Genomic DNA, 27,882 nt, shown 5'->3' on the forward strand with positions numbered 1-27,882 from the left:
TAAATTATTAAATTATGACATTGTTATTATTGGATATGAATAATATAAAAAATAAATCAAAATATCATAAAGATATTGTTGTTGTTGTTATTATTGTTGTTGTTGTCGTCATTGTGGTCATTAGAAACAATTTATTTTATAATTAAAATTGATTTTTTCCTTTTTTATATTAAGTGAGTTTTCATTTAGGCATCATTTGGGATTGAGGTTAAAATTCAATAAGTTACTTATTTCAAAATTTTTAACAAAAAAAATATATTTGATAAATTTCATAAAAGTTGTTTATTTTATAATTTTCTCCATTTTGATAATAACTTTTAAAAGTAGGTAGAGTTTTGTTCCTGAGTTTTTTTTTTTTTTCCTTTTTTTGGTAAGTAGCTCATTAAATAAGTTATGATACATTTTTAAAATTCTTATTATAATTTTAATATTTTAACAAAAAGATAATTATGTCTTATTTTTCTATGCACTCTAATATATAAACTATTAGATATCATATTATTGTCATAATCAAATTACCGCTACTATACGTTCTCTTCAGTATCAAAGTTTTATCCTATAAATTCATATTTTTTATTATACTTTTATTTTTCTATTATAAGAATCAATAAGATTTGCATATGATTATGTAAATTTTCTTTGAACTATGAACAATTTCACATAAAGGCTAAAGATAACTTTTGAAATTGCAATTTCATAACCATGACTTTTAACGTTCAATATATTTATATTTTTTCGATAACCAAGGTGTTTATTGTAAAAAGTTTAATGTGAATGTAATGCATATTACTTCATTTTATTTGAATTATGTACTAGTATAAATTTTTTATCATTTTATAAAGTTCATTATATTTTTATTTAATTGATTTTTTCACTTTATATAATTTTACGTGTTTTAAAAGAAAAATGTATGTCTAAATATCACTAAACATACTCTAAAAAATAAAAGGTAATTTAAATTTATATATTTTTAGTTATTATATAATAAAACAATATTACCAAACACATATACACTACTTTTTAAGCTTACAACAATTCTAACAACACAGTTTACTAAACAATAAACTTTTTTTTTACTCAACAACTTATTTTATCCGCACAGCAGAAAAATAACTTATTTAATTAGCCACCGCAATGCCTTATAATAATTTAATTAAATTATAAATGACATGTCGTACGCTTATACTCAGGGGTGAAATATGTATGTAATGTCATTTATGTGCTCAAAATATAAACAAAAAGTCATATATTTGATTAATTTATAAACTAGATGTCATACATTTTTTAATTCAAAGTAAAATACATACACAATGTCATCCATGTTCTGAAAACAAAAACGACATATCATGCTACTTATTAATATTTACCATAGGTTTACTATGTGATGAAGTTGTAAATGACATGTCATACGTCAATAGACAAATATTTATTTTCTCTTCTTTTCTATCTTCCAACTTAATAGTTAATACCAAACTAACAAATCACTCGTTGACTGAGTGTTGAGCACCTCCTCACTTCATTTTAAAGCATTTCACCCTTAGACAAAATCACTTAGATGGTTGATCAAGAAACTATTATACTATGTGTTAAGCAAATTAAAGAAGCATGGAACTCTAGTCAGGAACTTTAATTAAAAAGGTAAAACATGAAGTGGCATTCGCGAGCACTCAATATTTTCATAGTGTGTGCTCAACCATTATTAGTACGTACAGCTGTCAAGAATATTTGCTGCACTAAATTTCAACTGATTACCAACGAAAAGTCCTCAAACACACCGAATCTATCACTAGGTGTGAAAATTACTTAATTATTAATTAATCACGGTGAAATAATCGTCCCTTAAACCCTGCTTGGTGCTTTGGCTATGTATGTCTCTTGTCCACTAAGTGAATCATTGATTCTTTCGCTGCTATTATTATATGATCCATTTTGTGACGCTTCAGACAAAATTAACCACGCAAGCACAAACGTCACACAATTTTCCAACTCTTCCCTGCCCGAAAATCCCATCCAGATTCAATGTTATGTTGTTAACTCCCTATCTTGCATGGTTACAGTAAATTTTCCTTTACCACTTAGGGTTTGGGTCAATTATACTTTTAGTATCTGTATTTTTTAAAATTACACAATGCGGCTTTATGGGTAATTCTACAATGGTTGCTACTAATTTTTCAAAGATAAAATTATATTATTTTTTAATATAATTTAAAATTAAAATAAGTCTAACATGCAATAGATTAAAAAATTAAAAAAAAATTATGTAAATTTTATTAACTGCTGGGTAATTATCAAAGATATAGAGACTTACTACATAATTAGCTCAAAAGTCCTCTAGGCTGAAAGAGCCTTTAGCCCACTATAAATAAACTGCCTCAATTACTCTCTTTTATATCAAACTATACATTAGAATTTAATACATTGTTTCTTAGCTATAGCCATGGGAGAAGCTGATGAAGCTTTCGTTCAAGCCATAGAACACAGGCCTAAACTCTCAGTCACTGAAGATGAAGGCATACCCTTGATCGATCTCTCACCTTTGAGCTTTCCTAATGACGCCAACACCAAAAACATTGATGACCTTGTGGTGGAGATAGGTAATGCATGCAAGAAATGGGGTTTTTTCCAAGTGATCAACCATGGAGCGCCATTAGAAAAGAGGCAGAAAGTAGAAGATGCTATGAGAAAATTCTTCGCGCAGCCATTGGAGGAGAAAAGGAAGGTGAGGAAAGATGAGAAGAAGGCGGTGGGGTACTATGACAACGAGCATACCAAAAATGTTAGAGACTGGAAAGAAGTATTTGATTTTGTTGCAGATAAGCGTATTTTGATGGCAGCTTCACATGAGCCTGAGGACAAGGAAGTTCCTGAGACGTTCAATCAATGGCCTGATTATCCTCCTGAATTAAGGTAAAGTTAACTCTTATATTGTGATGGTGAAGTTTGAGTACTTAACGATAATTTGATCATTGCAATATAGTGGACCTATTTCATTTGAATAAATAATTATATCGTTTTCATTTGTTTCTTTATCATTATTTTTCGGAACAATATGTTTTTCATTTATATTTTTTCTTTTTAGTACAAGTTCTTAAAGGTTCAAGAGATCTCAAATCAAGAGATAAATATTCTAATCCTTTAGTACAAGCATCTAAAAGAGTTTTTCCTTTTTTAGCCATCTAATTGACATTTTGATTACTATCTTTGTGTTATCGAATTTAATAAGCTTGAGAGTAATTAGCAAATCTAAATTGGTGACGTGAATTTTCACATGGTTGGAGAGAACTCACAATATAGTCCATAAGAGGTACTCATTGACAAGGTAAACAACCATAAGAAGCTGATTCGTACGTGTTAAATACCACTCAAATGGTTATAATTGGTTGTTGGTCAGTATGAGAACTTGTAATCTTTTGGAGCCACCGTATATACTTTGATTAATGCAAAAGTTTAATTTTGCAAGAAAAGATTCAATGATAGGACTTTAGTTATGAATTTATCTTTGGTATGCTTGACAGAGAGTCATGTGAAGAATATGCTAGAGAAGTGGAAAAACTTGCTTACAAGTTGATGGAACTTATAGCCCTAAGCCTGGGACTCCCAGCAAGCAGGTTCAGTAGCTTCTTCGAAGATCCAACCAGATCTGTTAGACTTAATCACTATCCGCCATGCCCAGCTCCTCACCTAGCTCTAGGTGTGGGTCGACACAAGGACGTCGGTGCCCTTACCATCCTTGCTCAAGATGATGTTGGCGGTCTTGAGGTGAAGAGAAAATCAGATGGAGAGTGGGTTCGCATCAAACCCACCTCGGATGCTTATATCATAAATGTTGGTGACATTCTTCAGGTAATTCGTAATAGCTAGCTTAAGTTTTTTGTTCAAACGGTTAATAATTAGTAATATGGTGTCAAAAATCAAAATTTCGTATTCGATACTCGTTTTTTTTTTAATGCCAATAGAATCTACGTAATTGTGCAGGTATGGAGCAATGATGTTTATGAGAGTGTAGAGCATAGGGTTACGGTGAATTCTGAGAAGGAAAGATTTTCAATTCCATTTTTCTTCAGCCCACCACATTGCACAATGGTGAAACCATTAGGCGAGCTTACGAATGAGCAAAATCCTGCTAAATACAGAGCATACAATTTGGGAAAATTTTTAGCCACTAGAAGGCAAAGTAATTTCAAAAAGCTTGATGTTGAGAACATTCAAATTTCTCATTTCAAGGTACAAGAGTTAGCTAACGAGTTGGATGGAGCACTCTCTATTAACAAGAAGTAATTAATTTTAATTTGCTTTTTAGTTAGCGAAATTACATATGTACTTATGTAGTGTGTTTCATCTTTGAATTGATCAACCTATCTGTGAATATATTATGCGATGGAAATAATGGAATTTGCAATAATGCCATCTGCTAGTTGTTGAATTAATATTGTTTTTTTGGGTTGGATAGTTCCTCTAGTTTTGGGAAATCAATCCCATGATTCTTGCTAATACAATATATCTGGTGCTCATATGTCTTCATCCATGTTCCGGTAATAAAAACGACACATCCTATAATTTTTATAGATATTTACGACAAATCAACCACTTGCTGAACTAGTAAACAACGGGTCACGCACCAACAAAGTGTTGGCTCCACTGGCAATGGAGTCCCCTTAAGTGGCTTGACTGTGTTTGCTCCCCAGTTCGAGTCGCAGGGAAGTCGCCTTTGTTGGGAGAACCTGTGCCTCCCGGTTCGAGCGGGGACTTCTAGTCTGGGTTGTGGTACGGGCTTAAAGGTGCCTCCCACAGTTGGGGCCCTCCCCAGGATACCTCGTGATTAATATCAAAAAAAACAACGGGTCACGCATCAATTAAATTTTTACTTAATGTCAATTTTTTCATGTACTGAATTACCTTTTTTCTTTTTATTACATGAGACTATTGCTCAGATTACAACTCATATACATGAGATTATTACTGATATTTACAAATCAGACTATTACTGGGACCAACTGACATCAATGCTGGAGCTCTGCCCAGATTTTAACCCTCACAAATATTCGAGGGATGTCTACTCCTCACTCATGGGTAAGGGAGAAGACTACCTTCACTCAAATTAATTGAGGAAGAAAATACCCCCACAATACTTTTGTGGGGGTTCGAACTGCTGCCCTCTAAGTTGGAGGGCAGCAGCCCTGGCCACTCGGGCTGCTGCCCGAGTGGTTATGTACTGAATTACCTAGGTCTTAATTAAGGAGTTAAAAAAAAAAAAAAAAAAAAACATTGGGCTCAACCAGATGGTCGAAGGGCCAGCTAGGGTTCTAATTTTGCAGGCCCGTGCTTGTATTAAAAAATTGGATCGCAGTTCAAGGCCCAATTATTAATCTTAATTTTTAATTTTATTTTTCTAATACACATGTTTTTAATGTAAGGGGTGTGTTTTGCATTGTATTACATTGTATTATATTAATCTGTAATGTAATATTATACTTAGTGTAGTACGGATTATATTACTTAAAATAATAAATTTTATTTTAATTTAATATTGTTGTTCAATTAAAATTTTACGATTCATTTTTATTTTATTACTATTTATATTGAATAATAATTTAAATTTATATAATTAAAATAAACAATTTTCACTGCCAGTCACCATAAACTGTGGCCGGCTGCTATGGGCCATACTTTAGTGTTATTTGAACTATATTTTGGTATCATTAAAATTCTTATTATTGGGACTCGCAATGGTGCAATTATTACTTAAAAGGAAATTTTCATTTGCCATAGATCTATATTCAAAGTCTCGGTTTTTTTTTATTATATTGTAAATTTACGTCGAATGGAAGCTTTTCTACTAATAATAATTGCACCATAGTGGGTCTCGACAATAAAAATTCTAATATTACCAAATTTTTGTGTAAAACACGATGTTATGTGGTGGCCACAGGTAGTCGGTAGCCGTTGAACTGTCGCTGACAGTTCATTAGCACTAGCCGCGACATATTTAAGTTTTTAATTTTATTTAGTATTATGTATTTTTATTCATTTTTATTATTTTAATTAAAGAAACTCAAAACAAAAAAGCTAATGTGAATAGTGCCATATCACACAAACTCGATCCCTCCTTATGCTCATTTTAATATGCAACTCTTAGAATATAATTAGGCCATTGTACTTTTTAGGATTATAATATTTATGGAATAAATCATTTAATACAATGCCGATCATTTGTATAAGAATTTCCATGCGAGCTAAAAGAAGCTTTTGTTTTGTCTAAGCATCAAAGCATCATTTCTTCCAAAAACACTAGGAAACAAGCCAAATCACTCATCTCACAAGCAACAACTTCTTTTTGCATTGTAGATAAACTGCTAAAAGAGACTTTGGCTCAATATTTTCACATTCCATTAATATATTTCTGACGGTACAAGAATATTTTAGGAATTTCAAGATATTCAATACTTTAAGAATTTTACAAGTTATATTATACATTTATAATTTTATCAATTAATTATCTTGAATGTATAAAATAATCATTTGATTAAAGTAAAATTTCTTTGTATATAATTAATTTTGTATTTTTTTAATTTAGAAGGTTAAATTACACTTATACAGTTTAGGGATAAAATAAACTTTTGTAATAAAAAAATTTATTAGCTTTAACGGTTTAGTAGTAAAATGATAAAATTGAAACATTAAGTGGGAAAAATTAAATATTAGAAAACTTTGATGGTAAAGTGATATAACAAAAAACATTAGCGGATAAAATGATAACATAATAATAGGTGGTAAAAAGATAATATCCCATATTTCTATTTAAAAAAATAAAAATTAGAGTTTCATTTGAACTCTACTATATTCACAAGTTAAATTTTTATATATTTGGATCCGTTTAGAATTTAGATGCTTTCGAACTTTAGACTAGAGGAAAAAAAAGGACATGCAATAAAAAAGAATGTAAATAAATAAATTAATTAAAAACAAGCTGACGTGTAAATGGTATCGTGTCCAAATTGAATTATTAATGTTTTCCAGACTCCATACATGATGCATATTGTGACCTTTTTTTTTTGGGATGCATTATTAATGTTCTGGTGGATGAATATTGATTTTTGAATTGGATGACTCCTCTGCTTCTGGGAAACCAATTCAATGATTCTTGCTAATACGCTGTGGTGAATACTTGTCTTTATAACTTATTAATTACATATGTTCAGATAAAGGATTCAATGATGAAATTAAGATGAACGTGAAGCAAGTAATTTACATCATTTTGATGTAACAGAGGAACTTTATGGACTCAGGATCTTTGATAGCATGGGGTTAAATTATAAATTTATTGCATACATTTTTATGAAAGTGAGTGCATATAAAAAAAAAAATACGTATATTAAGTAATGCAACATCAAAAAATATTATTCTAAACAAAATATATATAATTAATAAAATTAGTCTCATATTCAATTAAAATGACGGATTACTCTTTTAATATTGAAGTCTAAAGGTCACTTTATAAGAGTAAATTAGCTTTAAATAGTGTTTCTGCTATTTTTATAGAAATAGATTCAAGAACATATATGAAAAAATAGTAGTGGAACTTTTTGAAAGTGAATCTGGGCACCTTTTAAAAGGCACACCCTCAACTCTTTGATTTAGCTGAACAAAAATTAAAGTGAGATGACAAAATAATTGAATAAAAATTAAAACACTTGTCATTTCGTCAAATATGCATCATAATTTCACATTTAATATCTCCTCTCTGTTTGAGGTCCCTTTAATAAACCAATAAAATAATTAAGCATCTGTATAAAAGAATTCCCACAATAAATTGTTTGTTTTAATAGCTTTAATCTCTAAAATAAATGAGGAAAAATCCTAGTAGGCTGGCCAAAATTTGTCACTACATATGAGAAAGCTCAGAAATTTCAAGAAGCTTTAATGTTGAGACCTTCAAATCCATCGCAAAACAGCTAAAGGAATTAACAGTCTCCATCAACAAATAGTATGTATGTATATATGTATGTATATATGTATGTACGCATGTGTATGTACATTATACGGAATAAAACTAATTTTTTTAGGAATATTATCATCTTACTACTTAATTGGTTTTTGACAATTACTCATCTCACTTGATGTTTCAATTTTTATCATTTTTCCACTAAATTGTTAAATTCATTAATAAATTACTAGTGTCACAAGAATATATTAGGAATTTCATTATATTCAATATTTTAAGAATTTTACAAAGTTCAGTATTTATAACTTTATCAACTAATTATTTTAAATGTATAAAATAATCAATTGATAAAAGTATAATTTCTTTGTATATAATTAATTTTTTTTTAATTTAGAGAGTTGAATTACATTTACATAGTTTGTGGATAAAATAAACTTTTATTATAAATTTTGTCAAAAATTTTATTAATTTTAGCGGTTTTGTAGTAAAATGATAAAATTGAAACATAAAATAAAAAATTAATTATAAAAAAACTTTGATGATAAAGTGATATGTTAGAAGACATTAAGTAATTAAATTATAATATAAATATATAATAGTGGGTGGTAAAATGACAATATTCTATATTTTAATGTAAAAATTAGCGTTTCATGAACTCTACTATATTCAGAAGTTAACTTTATATATTTGGATCCTAGAATTTTAGACGCATTCAAATTTTAGATTAGAGAAAGAGAGAGAGAGGGGCAAGCAACAAAAAAGAATGCAAATAAATAAATAAAGAGTTCTGCTATTGGAATTCTGCGACGACAAAGGGACGACAGAAACGTGGGTGGGTCCCTTTGTCTGTTACTTCATCTGCAGTCACCATCTCTCTTTGTCTGTTACTTTTTTGATTTAAAAAATAAAATAATCAAAAGAAAGAAACAAAAGTAACGAAAGAGATGACTTTTTTACAATTAATTTTTCTTGTTGTCCCCTCTCTCTCCATCTCTCACCTCTCATTTACTCAACGTGAGCTATCTGCATTTAGGAAGGAAAATCAGTTCCCTCTTTGCATTTGCATCTCCGGTAACAAGAAGTGGACGTCGTCCGGTAACGAAGCAAATGGGGCTGGGCGAGAAAAAAAAAAAAAGAAGGGGCTCAGCGAGAACAAGAAGCGGCTGTCGTCCAGGGAGAGTCCGGTAACGAAGCAAATGGAGGGGGAGTAAAATGAGTGGAGGGGGAGTAAACTAAGCAAAGAAAAATAAGTGGTTGGGGCGGGGGAGAAATGACCAACTTTCCATTCCTTTTTTCTTTATTTTAATTTTTCTTGTGGGTCCACGCAAGATTAAAAGAAACAGAACTCAACGCGTGAAACGGCAATTGAACGCTGCATTTCTGTCGTCCTTTTGTCTTCTTTGAGCTCGTTTATCATTTTCCATAAATAAATTGCAAACGAGCTGACGTGTCAATGGTATCGTATCCAAATTGAATTGTTAATGTTTTCCAGATTCCATATATTATACATATTTTGACGTTTTTTTTTTTCTTGGACACATTATTCAGGCAATGCAATGCAAGCACAAACGTCACATATATCCTCCAATCCCTCACCTGCCCCAAATCCAGTCTAGATTCAATCTTATGTTATCTCCATATCTTCACCCCCATAAATAAATATCAAGAACCACTTTTACCTCATCAGTAGTGAATCAATCACCTGCAGCTGGCCAGCCATGGGAGAAGTTGATGAAGCTTTCGTTCAAGCCCTTGAGCACAGGCCTAAACTCTCCGTAACCGAAGCCGAAGGCATACCCTTAATTGATCTCTCAGCTTTGAGCGCCACCAACACCAGTATTAAAAACCCTGACAGTACCATTCGTGACCTGGTTGTGGAAATAGGCAATGCATGCAAGAACTGGGGGTTTTTTCAGGTGATCAACCACGGCGTGCCCACGGATAAGCGCCGGAGCATAGAAAATATGGCGAGGAAGTTTTTCGAGCAGCCGTTGGAGGAGAAGAGGAAGGTGAGGAGAGATGAGAAGAAGGTGGTGGGGTATTATGACACCGAGCATACCAAAAATGTTAGAGATTGGAAAGAAGTGTTTGATTTTGTCGTGGAGAGCCCTTGTTTGATGCCAACTTCACCTGATCCTGAGGACAAGGAAATAGCTGAGACGTACAATCAGTGGCCTGATTATCCTCCTGAATTCAGGTAAAGTTCATTTCTTACATTGTGATGGTGAAATTAATTTTAATACTTGAGTACTATGACTTGGAGAGAATTCTAAATTTAAAAGAGAATTCTGATCCTTTAATATGCAAGTCAATCGAAAGAGAGTTTGTACTTTTTTTAAAACACCTAATGGGCATTTTAATTAGTGTCTTTGTGCTATCGAATTTAATAAGCTTCAAAGTTAAGAAAATCTAAATTGGTGACCTGAATTTTCTCATGGTGGAGGATAGTCACAATATATAGTCCATAAGAGGTATTTGTCGGCAAAATAAACTACCATAAGCAGTTGAGTAGTGTTGAGTACCACTCAAATAATTTTAATTGGTTGTTGGTCAATTTGAAAGCTCGTAATAATATTTTGGAGCCAAGCATGCTCTGATTAATGCAAAATTTAATGTAGCAATTATAGTATTCATTTATTTATTTACTTTTGGCATATGCTTGACAGAGAGGCATGTGAAGAGTATGCTAAAGAAGTGGAAAAACTTGCTTACAAGTTGATGGAACTTATAGCCCTGAGTCTGGGACTCCCACCAGACAGTTTCAATGGCTTCTTCAAAGATCAAACCACCTTTGTTAGACTTAATCACTACCCACCGTGCCCAGCTCCCCACCTCGCCCTCGGCGTCGGCCGACACAAGGACGCCGGTGCCCTTACCGTCCTTGCTCAAGATGATGTTGGAGGTCTTGAGGTGAAGAGAAAATCAGACGGGGAGTGGGTTCGCGTCAAACCCACCCCGGATGCTTATATCATAAATGTTGGTGACATTATTCAGGTAATGGCTAGCTTAAGCTTTTTGATCAAACGGTTAATAATTATTAATATGTTTGTCAAAATTGAATTTTCGTGTTCAGTATATACACTTTTGGCCTCAATAAAATCTATGTAATTGTGCAGGTATGGAGCAATGATGCTTATGAGAGTGTGGAGCATAGGGTTATGGTGAATTCTGAGAAGGAAAGGTTTTCAATTCCATTTTTCTTCTTCCCATCTCATTACACAATGGTGAAGCCATTGGATGAGCTTACAAACGAGCAGAATCCTGCTAAATACAGAGCATACAGTTGGGGGAAATTTTTAACTACTCGAAAAGGCAGTAATTTCAAGAAGCTTGAAGTTGAGAACGTTCAAATTTATCACTTCAGGGTACAAGAGTTAGCCGATAAGCTGGATGGAGCACTCTCTATTAACAACAAGTAATTAATTTTAACTATAAATTCACACACACATATATATGGAGTGTGTTTCATCTTCGAATTCTACCCATATGTGAATATATTATGTGATGGAATAATGGAATTTGCAATAATGTCATCTGCTAGTTGGCGTCAATGTGTCACATTAATAAAATATTGTTTTCTGGATCTTATGGTTCCTCTGCTTTTTGTGAGATTAATAAATAATGTGGTGCCTATCTGTCTTCATTAATTATTAACTATGTACGTTCATATAAATGATTTAACAATGAAAGATGGGACGTGAAGCAAGATATATAATTAAAACGAAACTTTTTGATATAAATATTTTTTGAAGTGTGAGCATTTGCATATTTTAAAACGTACCCTTCAATTTAAACCTCTCGTACTCTTTGAATTTGAAGTTGAATAAAAACTAAAGTCAGATGATAAAATTATTGAATAAAAATATTAAAATTTTTGTCATTACACCAAATTGTGTGTATCTTAATTTTACATTCAACCTCTCTCCTCTTTATTTGAAGCCTCCCTTTAATAAACCAATAAAATAAGCATCTATATGAATGGAATACTTCCCACAAGAAATTGAACGTTTTAATAGCTTTTCATAAAATCCAGCTGATTTTGGTTTTCAACTTCTAATAAAATTTAGCTGATTTCGACGATCTTATCAACAAATCCACTGATAGGCATAAGCAAATATGGAGGCCCAACAACTTTCTACTTGCCCAAATTGAAATTGTTTCTGAAAATAAAAGAAATATTTTATGAAAAGGAAAGCCCATTAAAGGCAACCAATAAAGCTGAATACTGAATTATTGACTCTCTCAATATTTGTACGATTATTGAGGGTACACCCAGAAGCACCCTGATGTGACACGTGTCAATAATCTTTGTCATTTAATGAGTGGAATAAAGACTCTCCCTCACATTGAGAAGTGTGTTTTTTTCACTATTTGCCCCTAAATTTTGTCCAAACCACAGTTTGATAGAATTTTTGTCCAAATTAACACTAACATCCCATTCCCTTAACCAAGCTTTTGGTTGACTGCTGAAGTCAGGAATACATTAGTAGCTTTAGAAGCAGAAATCAACAACCTAAAATTTTGTAAAACAAATAAAAATAAAATTATCTTCATTTCTCATCCTCCGAATATATTTTCTTGATTTACTTTTTTTTTATTATATAAAGTGATGTACTTATGCGTATGAAGTATTTCTAAATTACATGTTTTTTTTTTTAACTTGCATCATCAATATTAAGTTAGTTTTTTTATTTATGTGAAATTCTTAGTCTAAATCATTATTTTATTTGTGTTTTGGTATAATTTATATTGTTAGTCTTTTAAAATTATTTGTTGATTATAAATAACTTCTTTATACATTAGCTATCTCATTTCTTGGCACGTCTGCTTTGCTTCAAATCAGGGCATATATGTATTTCTATTCATTTAGTCATCCATGTTAACAGTCAATCAAAAGCTCGGTCAGCCCAAGGGAGGTAAGTGTAAATTTGGACATAAAATCAATCAAACGATAGATTGCACAAAGTTTGGGGGCAGGCAGTGAAAAATACTCGTTTTGATTGTTGCTGGGTCACGCATGGTGTGTCTCTTTTGCTTTTTGACTAGCTGCATGAGCTTTATTTATATGGTTAATTTATACATTTTGATTTTTTATATTTGACAGCTATAAGAATACCTAGTGGCATGTGGGGTAGATTTTGTTCAAAATTTTATTTGGAGCAGACTCAAGCCTCTTAGTGGCATGGGAGAGTAAATTTTTTTCTATTCTCCTGCTGAATTTTAAATTACACCCATCATTGTTATTTGTTCAAAGGTGATCATCATGATAAATTTTTAATTGTACATTAGTATAAACATAATATGATTTTTCATATTAGAAGATTGGGTCCAATTATAATACCATACCACAACTGGATCCAACCATTAAATCGACCACTATGGGCTGGATCCAATAGTTGGATCCAGCTGTGGTATGGTATAACTGTGATACCATAGTTTTGTCTTAGAAAACTATTGATTTTAACGTCTATTTAGTATATTTATGTAATGATCATAAGTACTTATTTAATCACATAAATTTTTTTTAAATTTTTTATTGTTATTTGGTTATTTCTTTAGTAAATTTTTTAAATGTTAGATAAATTATTTTGTCTCTATTAGAAAAAAAATTCAAATTTAAAACTTTTGTGTGTAGAGATTGAAATTTTTTTAAAATATTAAAATATCTTTTATTTATTTTATAATCGTATTTCATTATTTCTTAACATGACTTTAAATAACTTGCCTATTAAAATAATTTTACAATTTTTAACAAAAGTTCTCATTGACAACTAAATAAATAAAATTTTTTAGTAAAAATTTTATTTGTAAAAACTCTATTAACAAAAACTCTACTTAAATAAGCTCTATTTGAAAAGGTATACCAAACCGAACTTTTTTCACTCATTTTTTCTCAGATTACTCAATTAATCATATATTTAAAAAATAATATAAAATCATAAAATATTAGTTCTGGATCTGTTTTTTGGGTTAATTATTATTTTTGAATGGCCAAACCTTTTTTTAATTCAATTAAAATTTTTAAATATAATAATCACAAGGATAAACATTATTTTTACAAAAATATAAAGAAGAAAAAGAAAAAGTTTTAGGACATTTATGAATAAAAAAAAAAGCACCCAATGGATGGGACCGAAAAGTAACAAAAAAAAAGAAAAAGGCGAAAAATGGGCGGGGATCCGAGTGATTCCTGGTTAGCTCAGTGGGTCACGAGTAACTCGAACTGGGTTTAACATTTTAGGTCAAGTTATATTTTGAGAGACAACCGTTTGACTAGAACCAGTGAAGAGGAGAGAAAGAGAGCAAGAGAAACAGCAGATCTGAAAGCTCATGTCTTAACAATCATAATCATAATCGTCAAATCATCATTATATTTTCTTTTGATTGTTACCCAAAATGCCACGACCTTATTTTCACAAGCTTATTCTCGCCTCCACCATTCGTGACAAGAGACTGGTAAATTCAACATCACTTTTGACTTTTATTGGTTAATTCTTGTTAGATTAATAAGTTAATTGTAAAGGGTGGTTGAATTTTTGCTTATTATGTCTTTTCATTTTCTGATTATGTTTGTTTTGTGTGATTTTGAGATAAAAATAGAAACTTTAGACCCGGATGTGAAAAATATTGTAGTTAAATAAAATCTGGTTGCTAGGTATTGTATTGAGCAATAGTTTGTTTATGAAGTTTCGAAGGATCCTTCAATTTTTTTTTTTTTTTTTCGGGGTGGGGGTGGGGAAGCAGAAAGGAGAAATTTGAAGCATTTTTCTTTGGATGTTGTGTTCTTAGGATTCTTATATAAGAATAAACTAGTTAAGCTTAGCATCCGAGTTGTGAAAGCCTTTATTCAATGATGCACCCAGATACCTGTGAGATTCTAAAAAAAACCCAGAACTTTGTTCAGTTATTAAAGAAACTGTAAGAATGGAGGAAATGAAATTTGAAGCATTTTTCTTTGGATGTTGTGTTCTTAGGATTCTTATATAAGAATAAACTAGTTAAGCTTAGCATCCGAGTTGTGAAAGCCTTGATACCTGTGAGATTCTAAAAAAAACCCAGAACTTTGTTCAGTTATTAAAGAAACTGTAAGAATGGAGGAAATGAAACTAGATATTTTAGGTGTTTACTTTATAGAAATAAAGGTGATCAAACTTCACTTACCTGTACAATAATATGAGGAAGCTCAATTGGGGTGGGGAAGGGGAGATTTTGCTGATCCTATAATTTTCTTGGAAGCAACATATCTCTGGTCATACTTGAAATTTCTTGAAACTAGTTGAAGGTAGATTATAAACCTGTGCTTCATCTTAGAGAATCCATTGATAGATAAATCAACTTTAAATCTTTATGGATAAATTGATGGACCCTTCTCTCTTGTTTTTGTGGTCTCTTGGCTACGAAACATGGTTAATGGTGAGAGGTTCTGTTTCTCACTGCTCTGAGCAACGAGAGGGTACTGTGTTAGTTGCAGAGCAATTATGTCTTTGATTTTACATTTGGCTTTAACATCCTACAATAGCCACTTGGGGTGCCATTCAATTATAATATTAGAAGCTTTGTAATATTTTCCCTTTCCATTGGGTAAATTGAAAATAATTTCAAGTTACTCGAGATGTAAACTTTTCCTGGATTAGTGGCGGTATTCATCTTATCCTTACCCTTGAAGTAGGTTTCTTTGTAAAACTAGAAAGAGCAAGCATAGATTTTGCTGCAGTGAATCTCTTTGCTGTGTTTATCCTTTCCATCTGGTCAAAGTTCTGCATGGCAAATTATGTCCTGAAAATAGTTCATGAATAACTTTTGGGAATAGGATGGGCAGATATGTCATGAAAAATAATTCATTGATATGGCATATCAACATTTTTATCAGAAAGAGTAGCAGCTTCATCTACAATCCTAATTTTATTCTCCTCAAGACTGCACTCTAACCTGATTTGGGTGCCTGCAGAGGATTCCAGAAAACTTTGTTAGGAATTTCAAGGATGACCTTTCTGCAGCTGCTACACTTATTGTTCCGAATGGTATGGTTTCACGTGTGGGATTAAGGAGACTTGACAACAAAGTATGGTTTTATGATGGGTGGCAGGAATTTATGGAACGTTACTTTATCCGTATTGGGTATTTTTTGGTCTTCAGATATGAAGGGAATTCAGCCTTTAATGTTTATATTTTTAATTTGCCTTCTTCTGAGATAAACTATCAACCTAATGCCCTCAGTAATTTTGAAGTACCCAATCATAGCAAACAATACCATATATTTGCAGAAATGGAAGATGATGACTCTGAACATGTAGATCAACCAACAGTCAACAAGACTTTCAATCCTCCGTCATTTCAGAATTTGCTTAACAGCTCTAAACTTAGCAACAGCATAAATGGTGCTGGTGAAGCAAACTTGCAGCGATTAAAAGGTCTGATAAATTCTCTGGTCGGAAATTATTATACTCTAGATATAGATGTTCAGTTCAATATTTATGAGTCTAAGGATTTGTTAAATGCAGTGAAATTGTATTCACAAGATGGAGAAACACCAAAGCTTAAAAAACCTGGGAGAAAGCGAAAGATTGATCCTAGTAAGATTTTTGGGCTCGCATTCTTGTTTAATCCTGTCATGTCTCAAGAATTCAAATTTCTAATCAAACAGTTCTATAAAAATGCAGATGTTCAAGCGTCGTCCGCACAAGAAGTACATGATGGAGAAATGCAGTTTAGATTTTATGAAAGTGCTTCAGCAAGAAAAAGGACTGTGACAGCTGAGGAAAGGGAAAGGGCAATTAATGCTGCCAAAGCATTTGAACCATCTAATCCTTTCTGCAGGGTAGTCCTGCGACCATCTTACTTGTATAAGGGATGTATAATGGTGAGCTGTAGAATTTCAATTACTCTACACTGTTTTTCTGTCTCACGCGATAATATGCTTGATGTAAGATGCATCTACTTTTTGCTTTTGCAGTATTTGCCATCCTGCTTTGCCGAAAAACATCTAAATGGGGTTTGTGGATTCATCAAACTACAGCTTTCTGATGGTAAGCAGTGGCCTGTCCGATGTCTATACAGAGGAGGCAGAGCTAAGTTCAGTCAAGGCTGGTATGAATTTACAGTGGAGAATAGATTGGGGGAAGGAGATGTTTGTGTCTTTGAGGTGCTAAGGGCAAGGGAGTTTGTTCTGAAAGTTACCGTATTTCGTGTCTCGGAAAGTGCAGGATTTATGAGTCGACATTAGAAAAATCACTGGATTGACCCCATTCCATCGATGGATGCTATGTTCCTAGTTGGCATAATACCCTGTGACGTAATCTTTCTTGTGCAGGTGGTCTTTACCAATCTGGTTTAATGTCTATAAATTTCTGTACAACTTGTGAAACTTCTGTGGAACATTTAATAGTTTAGGGTTCCTATACAAAGATTTGTGGCTGGAATAGGGTTGTATATAGATTGTTCAATGAAGTTGACGTTCAGCTGCTGCAGTGGAACAAATGGTCTTAGTGACATTGTGACAATGTCATTTTGAGCTTGTTTGAACCTTTTATTTTTTGCCACTGCTCATTTCATGTGGTGTGATGTTATGCTTCAGATCAAAGAAAGAATTACCTCGTAGGCAAATTATTTGCTACTAGTTTGATATCAAAGTCAGTGAATACAATATGCAAGTGTTTTTCGTTTATATAAAAAATCTAGTTCCATGATTCTTTGGTACATGTCAAATCACAATGTTTACTGATAAACTTTCCGCAAGGGAAGGTTGAGCAAGCATCAGACAGCATGCTCTTGCTGGAAAATATTGTGCTATCTTTTGTTATTCTACTTTGTGATTGTAAATGGCATTGCGGAAGAGGACCTTGTGTTGTTGTAACATTACAAAATGTTTGCAAGTTCGTTTTAGTGACCAGAAAAGAACGATACGTCGTCCCATAAATGTTAACGAGAAAAATGCGAGTCAAAACTCAGAAGGTAATATGAACATACAGCAAGACGTTTGTTGGGTTTGTTTATGAACGACTTGACTAGTCGGTTGCAAGTTTATTTCAGTGATAAGTAATGACAACAAAGCTATGGAGTATATTACTAATTTTGCAATATCTATTAATGAGTAACACCTCATATACCATGCAAGTGTAGAAGATTTGTAGAGTACGTTAAAAACTTTAGTCACTAAAGATAAGATCTAATCCCACATCATCAAAAAAATTAGGAAAAAAAAATCCCATATTAGTATATTAGCAAGAGAGAAAAATTACTGCCATAAAAGTGAAAAAGATTATGATGACACGTTTCAATTGCACTTCCCATTTCTCAACGTTCTAGTGGGGTAGCAGTAGCACTAATCCAAGGATAAAAGTGCATAGTGATGATCGGAAAAATGAGTTCTTGATGATGATGATGATGGTGGTGGTGAAAAATGTCTGAGCAGCAAACAACTCATGGTGAAGCAATGTCGCAGCCATTGGCGCCATATTTACCAGAGGAGGAGAATCAGAAGAGGTCTTGCATTTTCTACAAGCTAATTGTGCCCTCCATTCTCCATGACAAGAAGCTGGTACCTGTTTACTTTCACTTTCTTCTTTGTTACTTTCCCTTTGACATTCTGTTTGTTTGCCCAGAAATTTGATAAACAAGTTGCAAACAGGGTAACGGCTTGTTTGGTTGTTGGGAAAATTAAAAAAAAAAAAGAAGAGAAACACCCCAGAGTTTTACTGCCTCAATTCTCACTCTGAACATTGCATTGAACTTGTATTATTTGTTGATTATAAATTTTCTTCGTACTATTTTACTTGTTACTTCAAAATTAAAGGGAAAAGAAAAAAATTGCAACCTCCAATGATCTGGGGAATTTGAGAGACTTAAATGTGCATGCAATTAATGTTTTACTGTGTGTGTGTTTGTGTTGTTGTTTTTTTTTTCTTTTTTTTTTTTTCCGTTTAGTCTCTGAATTAAGATGCTTGTATGATCGTGGGTAATCTCATGTTGCTGGATGCTAGCTTTTGTATAAAGCGTATACTTAGTTATGTATTTACACAAAAAGTTATATGTGCAATGCTTCATATTATTCTGTCACAGCTCTCATTATTATTACAAATCTGAGTTAATTTTTTCGCTGCAGAGGATCCCAAATAAGTTTGTTAAGAAATTTGGAGATGAACTTTCTACAGTAGCGAAACTCACTATTCCCAGTGGTCGTTTGTGGCTTGTAGAACTAAGAAAACTCAACAAGAAGTTGTGGTTTGATATTGGTTGGCATGAGTTCATAGAACATTGCTCCATTCGTGCTGGGTACTTTATGATCTTCAGATATCAAGGAAATTCAGATTTCAATGTCTACATATATGATTTAGCAAATTCCGAGATAGAGTATCCATGCAACACTTGTAGTAGCTTGGAAGAAGAACCCAGTGGTAACAAGAAATGCCCTGTACCCATCGACAAAGATAAAGAAGAAGATAACTCTTTCGGAATATCCCAGCCTTTGAGCTCTCCGTGCCCAGTTCTTTTTTCTTCAACAATCAATGTCGAAGAAGAAGGTGCATACTGCAAAAAGCACAAGAACTCTACCTCTGGGGTTAAATCAGAGTACCTGCATCTAGCAGAGGAGGTGCATAATCAGGAAGCAACATTTCAATCTCCTCAAGATAAAGGAATAATACAGTTCAAAAGCAATGTTACAAACAAATTAGATGAAGTTGGATTGTATTTCAGTGGTGGAACAAAAAGAAAAATCTCGGGGCCAGGACAAATAACTGACTCTTGTAGGGTCTATGTACTTAGATGCTGTATTTATTGTTCGTTTCCTATTGGCTTTTATTATGACTAATTTTGAATGTGCATTCATGAACCATTAGGCAAGCACAAATTGGAACCAGTAGAGTTGCCTAAAGGAAGAACTTCTTGCAAAACTTATATGAGGAGGGGGCGAGCTCTGACATCTGAAGAAAAGAAGAGTGCACTGCGTGCAGCAGAAATATTCAAGTCCGATAATCCTTGCTTCAAGGTTGTCTTGCGCCCATCGTACGTATACAAGTCATTACTCCTGGTAAGCCTATGAACCACGCCTTAAATACGAATATTCCAATCCTGTTTATGCAATTCTTTTTTGCTTGTGCAGCATATTCCAAGCATCTTTGCAAGAACATATCTGAACGGTATTCAGGGAGATGTGACACTTACAGGTCCCAATGGCAAACAGTGGCGTGTTCGATGCATTTCTCAGAAAGGTAAAGCTAAGTTCGGCCAGGGCTGGTCTGAATTTGTGTGGGAGAATAACTTGGATGAAAGCGATGTTTGTGTATTTGAGCTGATTAAGACAGATGATGTTACACTGAAAGTTACCATATTTCGAGTTCTTCAAGATCCAAGACCAGAGGAGTGCCATACTTCAAAGTAAGTCATTTGGTACAATGAAAACTTTACGATCAAATGTTTTGATGAAGGGATGCAAAACACTAGAAACCAATGTAAATATTGTTGTTTTTCTATGTTACTTTTTGTTATGCTTAGTTAAGAAGGCCTGATCTTCATTTGCAGTTAACCAGTTTTTCATTTAAATTCAAAGTCTATTTCTGGGAGTTTTTGATACACGCATGAATCATATTGTTTAGCTTGGTGTGGGGCAAATTCCAGTGACCATCGGACTACATACATGCTCTTGCCTGAACCTGAAATGACCTGCCAACTTTTGATTTTTATGTTTCTACATTACAGAAAGCTAGAAAGTGCAATGTCAGTCACCAGCTGAATGAACGACAGGTCGTCGTTAACTGGAAAAATGCTTGAAAGTCGAAAGCTAACATACGTGGCAATTCGTTTGTTGATTTTATTTCTGAACTCTACTTTGGTGATGACAATTATACATATCACATTCGAATTTTTTAATTTATAAAACGTCTAAAAGAAAATAAAATTTATCTTTTTTAAAAAAACAAAATCTTATATAAATGTTTCTCGAACAAGCATTCCAAATATTTATTTTCTAAAAAATATTTTAAATCATATATTTCTCTCAAAACGTTATAGAATCGAAAAAAGAAAAGTGACTATAGATGCAAAATTTTATTTCTCTTAAATCAATTAAGATACAATATTTATTTATTGTCGTTATAGAAATGAACAATAAAATAATGTGATAATGACTGCTAATACATCAATACTAATTATACGAGCTTGATTATGATATTTTTCAATGGCAAAGGTATAGAATATCTTTTTAAATATTTAGAAGAAAATTAAAAAAAATATACTCCAACAAATATGAGGGAGGATAACAATTTATATATATATATATATATATATATATATATATATATATATATATTAGTTGGATTAATTTTTTGAATTGGTCCGATACTTAGGTGGCGTTTGTTTTTTAACTTAATGACTTAAAGTGACTTAAGTTAATTAATTAAGTTAATTAGAGGTGTTTATTTTTATAACTTAATGAGACTTTTTAGATAATTTTGACTTAATAAAATAAGCCAATTTTTTTGGCTTTTTACTTAATGGAGAAATATGAATTAAGTCAATTACTTGCTAATGTAAAAAATATCCATGTTTTATAATTTATTTTTCATGTCTATCTCAAAACTCACCCATAGACATTTACCACACATAAAAATATCCCTATTCTTTCTTTCTTATATTATATACGATAAAATTTAAAATTTATGGTATTTTATATATTAAAATTTCAAAATAATTATGTATTCACTTGAATATAATTTTATTTATAAATGTTAAAATATTATGGTATTTAATTTATTATTTATTTGACATTAAAATTTAATAAGGATACAAATGTAAAAGTACATATTTTCAACTTTTTAAATTGAAAAAAACAAACAACTTAATACTTATTTTCTGAGATTCAGACAAAAAAAATAAACATATTATTCAGATTCAGACATTCAGATCTATTCAAAATTCAGATTAATTCAGGTCTATTCAGATTTCAGACAAAAAAACAAACGCCACCTTAGTCGACATATGGACCTCTAGCTGAACTCAAAATCCACGTGGAATGAGAGAATTGGGAAACATGTTTTATGCTTCTTAGCATTACGATATTTTCAGTGGGACTTGACTAGCTTACAGAATCTGTAAGCTACAGACTGCAGCATCAGCCGTTGGATGTGGTTGGATGTGGAGTGAGAAACTAAACAATAGAAAATCGGATGGTGGGATGACGGGAGATGTTTGTTACAGAACCTGTACCATAGACAGGTCCCAGGTACTTCTAGTCAAAGGATCATTTTCATTGGTTTTATTTTTATTTTTTTAGTAGATTTTTTTATGCTGAAAAGAAATTAAAAATAATAATAATAATGGGATTTTGAGTTTTTGACTACACGTTTCAGTTGTACAGTTGTACTTCCCCATTTCCCAACATTCTTGTTGGGTAGCAAGCACTAAGGTAAAAATAGTGTATAGTGATCATCGGAAAGTCAATTCTTGATGATGATGATGATGAAAAATGTCTGAACAGCAAACAACCGTTGATGAAGCAATGTCACGGCCACTGGCGCCATATTTGCAAGAGGAAGGGAAGAGGTCTTGCATTTTCTACAAGCTAATTGTGCCCTCCATTCTCCAAGACAAGAAGCTGGTAACTGTTAATTTATTTCACTTTCTTCTATTTTACTTTCCCTTTGACTTTCTGTCTGTTTGGTGTGAAAATTGAGGAAGAAGTTATAAAATGCGTTAACGGCTTGTCCGGTTTGTTGGTTTGGCTGGTGGGAAATTTGATTGTCTCAAATTTCTTGATGATTCTTTTCTTGTTATCTTTAATGATCTGGGAAAATTGAGAAGATTAAAATGTGCGCTTGCTTTTACCAGAATTGTCGGTAGTGCCTGTTCATCATAGTCCCAGAAAAGTTTTTTAAGACCATGACTTGGTTAATTGAAAGAACGGTGGTTCCTGCTATTTTCATTTTCAGAGACTGAGCTATGCTTAGGGTCTCTTTGGGATTGAGGTGCTGTGGCTTTGAAGTCACAGCTGCACTAGTGAGACGGGGGCAGTAACCACTAAATTTCAAGTATAAGTGGAATTGTGGGAGAGCAAGGGTAAAGATTAGCTCTCAAGTAAAAGTCGGTGTTTATCAAACATTTAAATACTGTGGTCATCATTAGAAGCCATTGTTCTCTTAATATGCTATACACACTTGATGCTCTTCGTTGAGTGTTAATTTTTGTCTTCTTTTAATTTCATATCAAGTATTTTTGCATTTATCATCTGTTGGTGGGGAGGGGGGGAGGAGTCTTTTATTTCTGTTGACTATCCATTGTTATGCTAGCCATTTAAGGATATATTTTACTTTTGGTTACATGCTGCTCTTCATTAAATGTTATCTTTTCATTTTCAATTGCCTTTTCAATTATGAAGTTATGTCGTCTTTGTTAATCTCATGCTGCTGCTACTTCAATGAAGCTGACTAATGTTCATGATGAATCATTTGTGCAATGCTCAATATATATTTTGTTGTAGACATTTCATTGGTGGTACTGTTGCAGAATCTGATAAATTTTTGCACCCGCAGAGGATCCCAGACAAGTTTGTTCAGAAATTTGGAGATGAACTTTCTTCAATTGCGAAATTCACAATTCCCAGTGGTCGTATGTGGTTTGTGGAACTAAAAAAATGCAACAAGCAGTTGTGGTTTGATATTGGTTGGCATGAATTCATAGAGCATTGCTCCATTCATTCTGGGTACTTTTTGATCTTCAAATACCAAGGGAATTCAAATTTCAATGTCTACATATTTGATTTAGCAATTTCTGAGATAGAGTATCCAAGCTTGGAAGAACCCAGTGATAGCAAGCAATGCCATGTACCCATTGAGAAAGATAAAGAAAAAAATAGCTCTCTCAGAATATTGCCACCTTTGCGTGCTCCATGCCCGGATCCTTTTTCTCCAGCAACCAAGGTCTTAGATGAAGGTGTATGCTACAAGTGCAATAAGGACTCTACATCTGGAGTTAAAATAGAGTACCTGCATATACCAAAGGATGAACATAATCAGGAAACAGCATTTCATTGTCCTCAAGATAAAGGAATACAGTTCAAAAATACATCAGATGAAGTTGGACTGTATTTCAATTGTGGCACAAAAAGAAAAATCTCGGGGCCAGGACAAATAACCAATTATTGTATGCTTTATGCATTTAGAAGCAATTTTGTGTATTACTATTGGCTAATCTCATCACTAATTTTGAATGTGTATATGAACCATTAGGCAAAATTGAACAGGAAGCAGAGTTTCCTTCCTATAGAGTTTCTTTCAAAACTTATACGAGGAGGTGGAGAGCTGTAACGACTGAAGAAAAGAAGAGAACCGTCCATGCAGCTGAAATGTACAAGTCGAATAATCCTTTATTCAGGGTTATCTTGCGACCATCCTATGTATATAGGACATTGCTTTTGGTAAGTCCTTTGAACTATGCTGCAAATAAAATTTCTTGAATCCATTATTATAGAACTGGGCAATTTGTTTATTTATTTATTTTTGTTTTTGCAGCATGTTCCTACCAGCTTTGCCCGAAAGTATCTAAATGGCATCAAGGGATACATCACAATTATAGATTCTAATGGGAAGCAGTGGCCTGTTCGATGTATTTTTAAGAATGGTGGAGCTAAATTCAGCAAGGGCTGGCCTGAATTTGTGTGGGAGAATAACTTAGACGAAAGCGATGTTTGTGTGTTCGAGCTGATTAAGTCAAATGATGTCACATTGAAAGCTACCATATTTCGAGTTCTTGAAGATGCAAGACCTGTGTATTAACTGCCAATGTAAGACTTTTGGCGAAGAGAGAAAGTACAATAAAACACTTGGTGGTTATGCAAAACAGAGTTAAGAAATTAGAGATGAATGTAGATATTGCTGTTTGCTTATGGACTGCCATATTTTCTGATGCATTTTCTTGAGTTTAATAGGTGTTGGATTTCTATTTACATGTTGACTGCACTGTTGGTTTAAAAATGTGAAAGCAAACTGAGTCTCTTACAGAGCGGAGAATTTATCAGTGCATCTGTGTCATTAAAATCATGTCGTGTATACATTTGTTATATATGGCATGAGTTTACTTGTCCTGTGTTTTCTGGTACCCCATGCCCGAAGATATGCATCAGCAATTGGATAATTTCCGAATGTTGAGAAGGTTAATAAAGATATTCAATGAACCTGGTAAAAATAAATCATATGAATGAAGCAGATCCCATATCCATAAAGTCGTTCACAAATTTAGTTGACTGCATACATGCAGAGTTAAATTGGATATTGGAATCACATTTGAACCTCCACAATATCAATTTAAATACACAGATGAATTTCTTCTTCGACTAGAATTGACTCCAAACGACACTTGGTTTTGAGCTTCAAAATGTATAAGATTGATGATATCATCCCTTTTCCATTTTAAACATACTATATGATGACCATTTATTTCATGTAACAGTTGCAAGTACCTGACACGCCACTAGTCTTTACAGATCCCAATAACAGGTGGAAATTGAAGGGTGCATCAACAATCAAGCAAAAGTTTCTTATCCAAAAAGGTCTCTACACCATTGTTGCCAACAACAACGTGAAACAAATGGCTGGAGGTAACAGGAGAGCTGAAACCTCTCATTTCTTCAAGGTCATTCTTCCGTCAACACTACAAGAGAAGAAGCTCGTAACTCACTCTTCTTCTTATTCCTTATTGTGCTCCTCTTTGTTGGCTAATTTGTTCAGTTTGATATTTATAGTACTGTTGCCGATATATATATATATATATATATATATATATATATATATTCTGCTGCTTCATACTATGATCTAGTAAAAGGCTACTTTCAAATTTTAATCTGCTGAACAAGTTTCTTTCTCTTTACTGGGTATCACTGTATCATGTTTATATTAAAGATGAGCTACTCTAGTTTTCGTTGAGAGATGTTTATCTTTTTATTCAGTGTAAATGTTTGATGCTGCATATCAAAAGATCACATCAAATTATCAAAATAGTCATTTTGTTTTGGTATTAAGACGTATTTTCTTGTTTTGTAACTTTGATCTCTGCTATATCTGTGACTTCAATGTTTGTAGAGGATTCCGAGAAAGTTTGTGAAGAGATTTGGGGATGAACTCTCTGCTGTTGCTACTCTCAATGTTCCAAACGGTCGTGTTTGGCAAGTGGGATTGAGGAAAGATGGAAGGAAAATTTGGTTACAAGATGGTTGGGATAATTTTGCCGAATATCATTCCATTGCTGTTGGATACTTTTTGGTTTTTAAGTACGCAAAAAATTCAACCTTTGATGTTCTTGTTTTTGATATGACTGCATGCGAGATTGATTATCCATATGATTATGAAGAAACGGAAAGCGAAGAGGGAGATGAAATGGAAACTGAAAATTCAGTTGAGATTCTAAGTTTCACCAAAATGAATACTCCTCCAGTGCAGCAAAATCAGGTTAAGCCCGGTTCCAAACCTGAAAAAAAGAAGATTGGTGGTATCAAATTGGAAACAGCTACAAATAGCAGGGAGAAAAAGCGGTGTCCAACGCATGGTAACGAGCATGGTAAACTCAAAAAGGCTGCATATCATGAAGTTGAGACAGATTCTTCAGATGGTGATCAAGTCTTTGGTGAGCTCTTTATGCTTATGTGTTCTTTTTATTGTACAATTTTTGCAAAATCTATCTTATTAGTCAATGAGTTGCAGATGAACATGAGCTGTTGGCTTCCTTAGAAGAAATGGGGATCTTCATGAGTGAAGGCCATAGGTATCTATCAGTTGAAGAAAGACAGAGTTTAGTTACTGCTGTCAGATTATTCAAGCCTCAAAATCCTTCATTCGTGGATATTCTAAGGTCCAAGAAAAGATATAGCTACATGGTGAGCTCTCAGTAAAAGCGTGATCTTGGAATTTCTCACATTACCCGTTGATAAATGTTGAGTTGCCCATCTCTTTGCTTGTGCAGTATGTGCCATCCAAATTTTCCAAGAAGCACTTGATTAGAGGTACCAGATCTATCAAATTGCAAGATTCTGATGGAAAAGAGTGGCCTGCCCAACTTACATGGTCCAGCGGCTGCGGCATAAAAGGGGGATGGCCTGCATTTTCGAAGTACAAGAATCTAAAACAAGGACATGTGTGTGTCTTCGAGCTGATAAAGGCGAAGGACATTCTTCTGAAAGTTTCAATACATGCATCATCAGAGTAAATCTTAGAGATCATGAAGCCCCAATTATATCTATATATGTGTATATATTTGTGCTTAAGCATAATTTTCAAATTAAAGTTTTTATCTTAGTTTTATACAAATTTACAAATAACTTACTTTCAGTATTGGAGAAATCGAACGTATAAAAATATTGAATAATTAAAATAGTTTATTATTCTATTTAATTGTTAAAAAAATAAAAGATTTCTTGTTTTTATTAAAATCATGCGGGATTCAACATAATAAACGATGTGTTATTATGTAGTAAAACATGCGGATGTCGTGTCGTCTTTGCGGTGATCACGCAAATGATATGTTACTTGCACCCAAAATTCAAATGAGTGATCATAAATTTTATGCGTCGATGCATACTATTTTTGCTTTATTGGTTATAAAAATAGTTGTGGTGGTATGTCATTTTCATGTACGCTACAGAAAAAACATGTCGTTTGGTAATAAAATTACAAATGACGTGTCAATTGGATATACTGGCATTGAAAAATAGACAACTTGTTGTGTCAAAAATGAAATTTTAGAATAGTTGTTTTTTAGAAAAATAAAAAATAGAAAAGCAAAGCTAATGGTGTTTTTTTTTTCAATTTCTTACCATGTACAAGTTCTTTTCTTTTTCTTTTTTTAAGTGCATTTTAGGATGAACAAAAATTCTTTGATTTTATTTTGGTTTAGCTAATGGTCTTTCAATTTTCAAGTTTATAAATGATCTCTCTATCCATATATATTAATACTATGAA

At 32.9% G+C, this 27,882-nt stretch overlaps 6 protein-coding genes across 10 annotated transcripts; all 6 read left to right on the top strand.

Annotated features, from left to right (window-relative positions):
* The first annotated feature begins 2,437 nt into the window (after positions 1-2,437).
* On the top strand, positions 2,438-4,278 carry LOC18033739 (protein DMR6-LIKE OXYGENASE 2). The gene is made up of 3 exons (XM_006423040.2): positions 2,438-2,907; positions 3,516-3,843; positions 3,976-4,278. The coding sequence occupies exons 1-3, from the start codon at positions 2,438-2,440 to the stop codon at positions 4,276-4,278; spliced, it is 1,101 nt and encodes a 366-aa protein (XP_006423103.1).
* Positions 4,279-9,480: 5,202 nt separating this feature from the next.
* On the top strand, positions 9,481-11,519 carry LOC18034884 (protein DMR6-LIKE OXYGENASE 1). The gene is made up of 3 exons (XM_006423041.2): positions 9,481-10,139; positions 10,609-10,936; positions 11,059-11,519. The coding sequence occupies exons 1-3, from the start codon at positions 9,661-9,663 to the stop codon at positions 11,359-11,361; spliced, it is 1,110 nt and encodes a 369-aa protein (XP_006423104.1). The 5' UTR covers positions 9,481-9,660; the 3' UTR covers positions 11,362-11,519.
* A 2,599-nt stretch (positions 11,520-14,118) lies between these two features.
* Positions 14,119-17,585, top strand: LOC18033923 (B3 domain-containing transcription factor VRN1). 2 transcript variants are annotated; one of them, XM_006423043.2, is made up of 6 exons: positions 14,119-14,398; positions 15,891-15,963; positions 16,207-16,353; positions 16,444-16,515; positions 16,603-16,802; positions 16,896-17,585. In XM_006423043.2, the coding sequence occupies exons 1-6, from the start codon at positions 14,339-14,341 to the stop codon at positions 17,163-17,165; spliced, it is 822 nt and encodes a 273-aa protein (XP_006423106.1). In that variant the 5' UTR covers positions 14,119-14,338; the 3' UTR covers positions 17,166-17,585. The 2 variants fall into 2 exon arrangements, with proteins under 2 accessions (XP_006423106.1, XP_006423107.1); XM_006423044.2 differs by having other exon boundaries at positions 14,120-14,398; positions 15,891-16,353.
* Positions 17,586-18,200: 615 nt separating this feature from the next.
* LOC18033701 (B3 domain-containing transcription factor VRN1) lies at positions 18,201-20,460 on the top strand. Its single transcript, XM_024179954.1, has 4 exons — positions 18,201-18,479; positions 19,044-19,686; positions 19,780-19,970; positions 20,043-20,460. Exons 1-4 carry the CDS (start codon positions 18,342-18,344, stop codon positions 20,319-20,321), a joined length of 1,251 nt encoding a protein of 416 aa, XP_024035722.1. The 5' UTR covers positions 18,201-18,341; the 3' UTR covers positions 20,322-20,460.
* Positions 20,461-22,294: 1,834 nt separating this feature from the next.
* On the top strand, positions 22,295-24,951 carry LOC18035646 (B3 domain-containing transcription factor VRN1). Its single transcript, XM_024179955.1, has 4 exons — positions 22,295-22,535; positions 23,467-24,076; positions 24,163-24,350; positions 24,445-24,951. Exons 1-4 carry the CDS (start codon positions 22,404-22,406, stop codon positions 24,706-24,708), a joined length of 1,194 nt encoding a protein of 397 aa, XP_024035723.1. The 5' UTR covers positions 22,295-22,403; the 3' UTR covers positions 24,709-24,951.
* A 268-nt stretch (positions 24,952-25,219) lies between these two features.
* Positions 25,220-27,262, top strand: LOC18034633 (B3 domain-containing transcription factor VRN1). 4 transcript variants are annotated; one of them, XM_024179958.1, is made up of 5 exons: positions 25,220-25,308; positions 25,407-25,600; positions 26,011-26,551; positions 26,629-26,801; positions 26,888-27,262. In XM_024179958.1, exons 2-5 carry the CDS (start codon positions 25,520-25,522, stop codon positions 27,128-27,130), a joined length of 1,038 nt encoding a protein of 345 aa, XP_024035726.1. In that variant the 5' UTR covers positions 25,220-25,308; positions 25,407-25,519; the 3' UTR covers positions 27,131-27,262. The 4 variants fall into 4 exon arrangements, with proteins under 4 accessions (XP_024035726.1, XP_024035725.1, XP_024035724.1 ...); XM_024179957.1 differs by having other exon boundaries at positions 25,416-25,600; XM_024179956.1 differs by having other exon boundaries at positions 25,220-25,600.
* The last annotated feature ends 620 nt before the right edge of the window (positions 27,263-27,882 follow it).

The sequence above is a fragment of the Citrus clementina genome, unplaced genomic scaffold, assembly GCF_000493195.1.
Source record: "Citrus clementina cultivar Clemenules unplaced genomic scaffold, Citrus_clementina_v1.0 scaffold_8, whole genome shotgun sequence".
Lineage (NCBI taxonomy): Eukaryota > Viridiplantae > Streptophyta > Magnoliopsida > Sapindales > Rutaceae > Citrus > Citrus x clementina.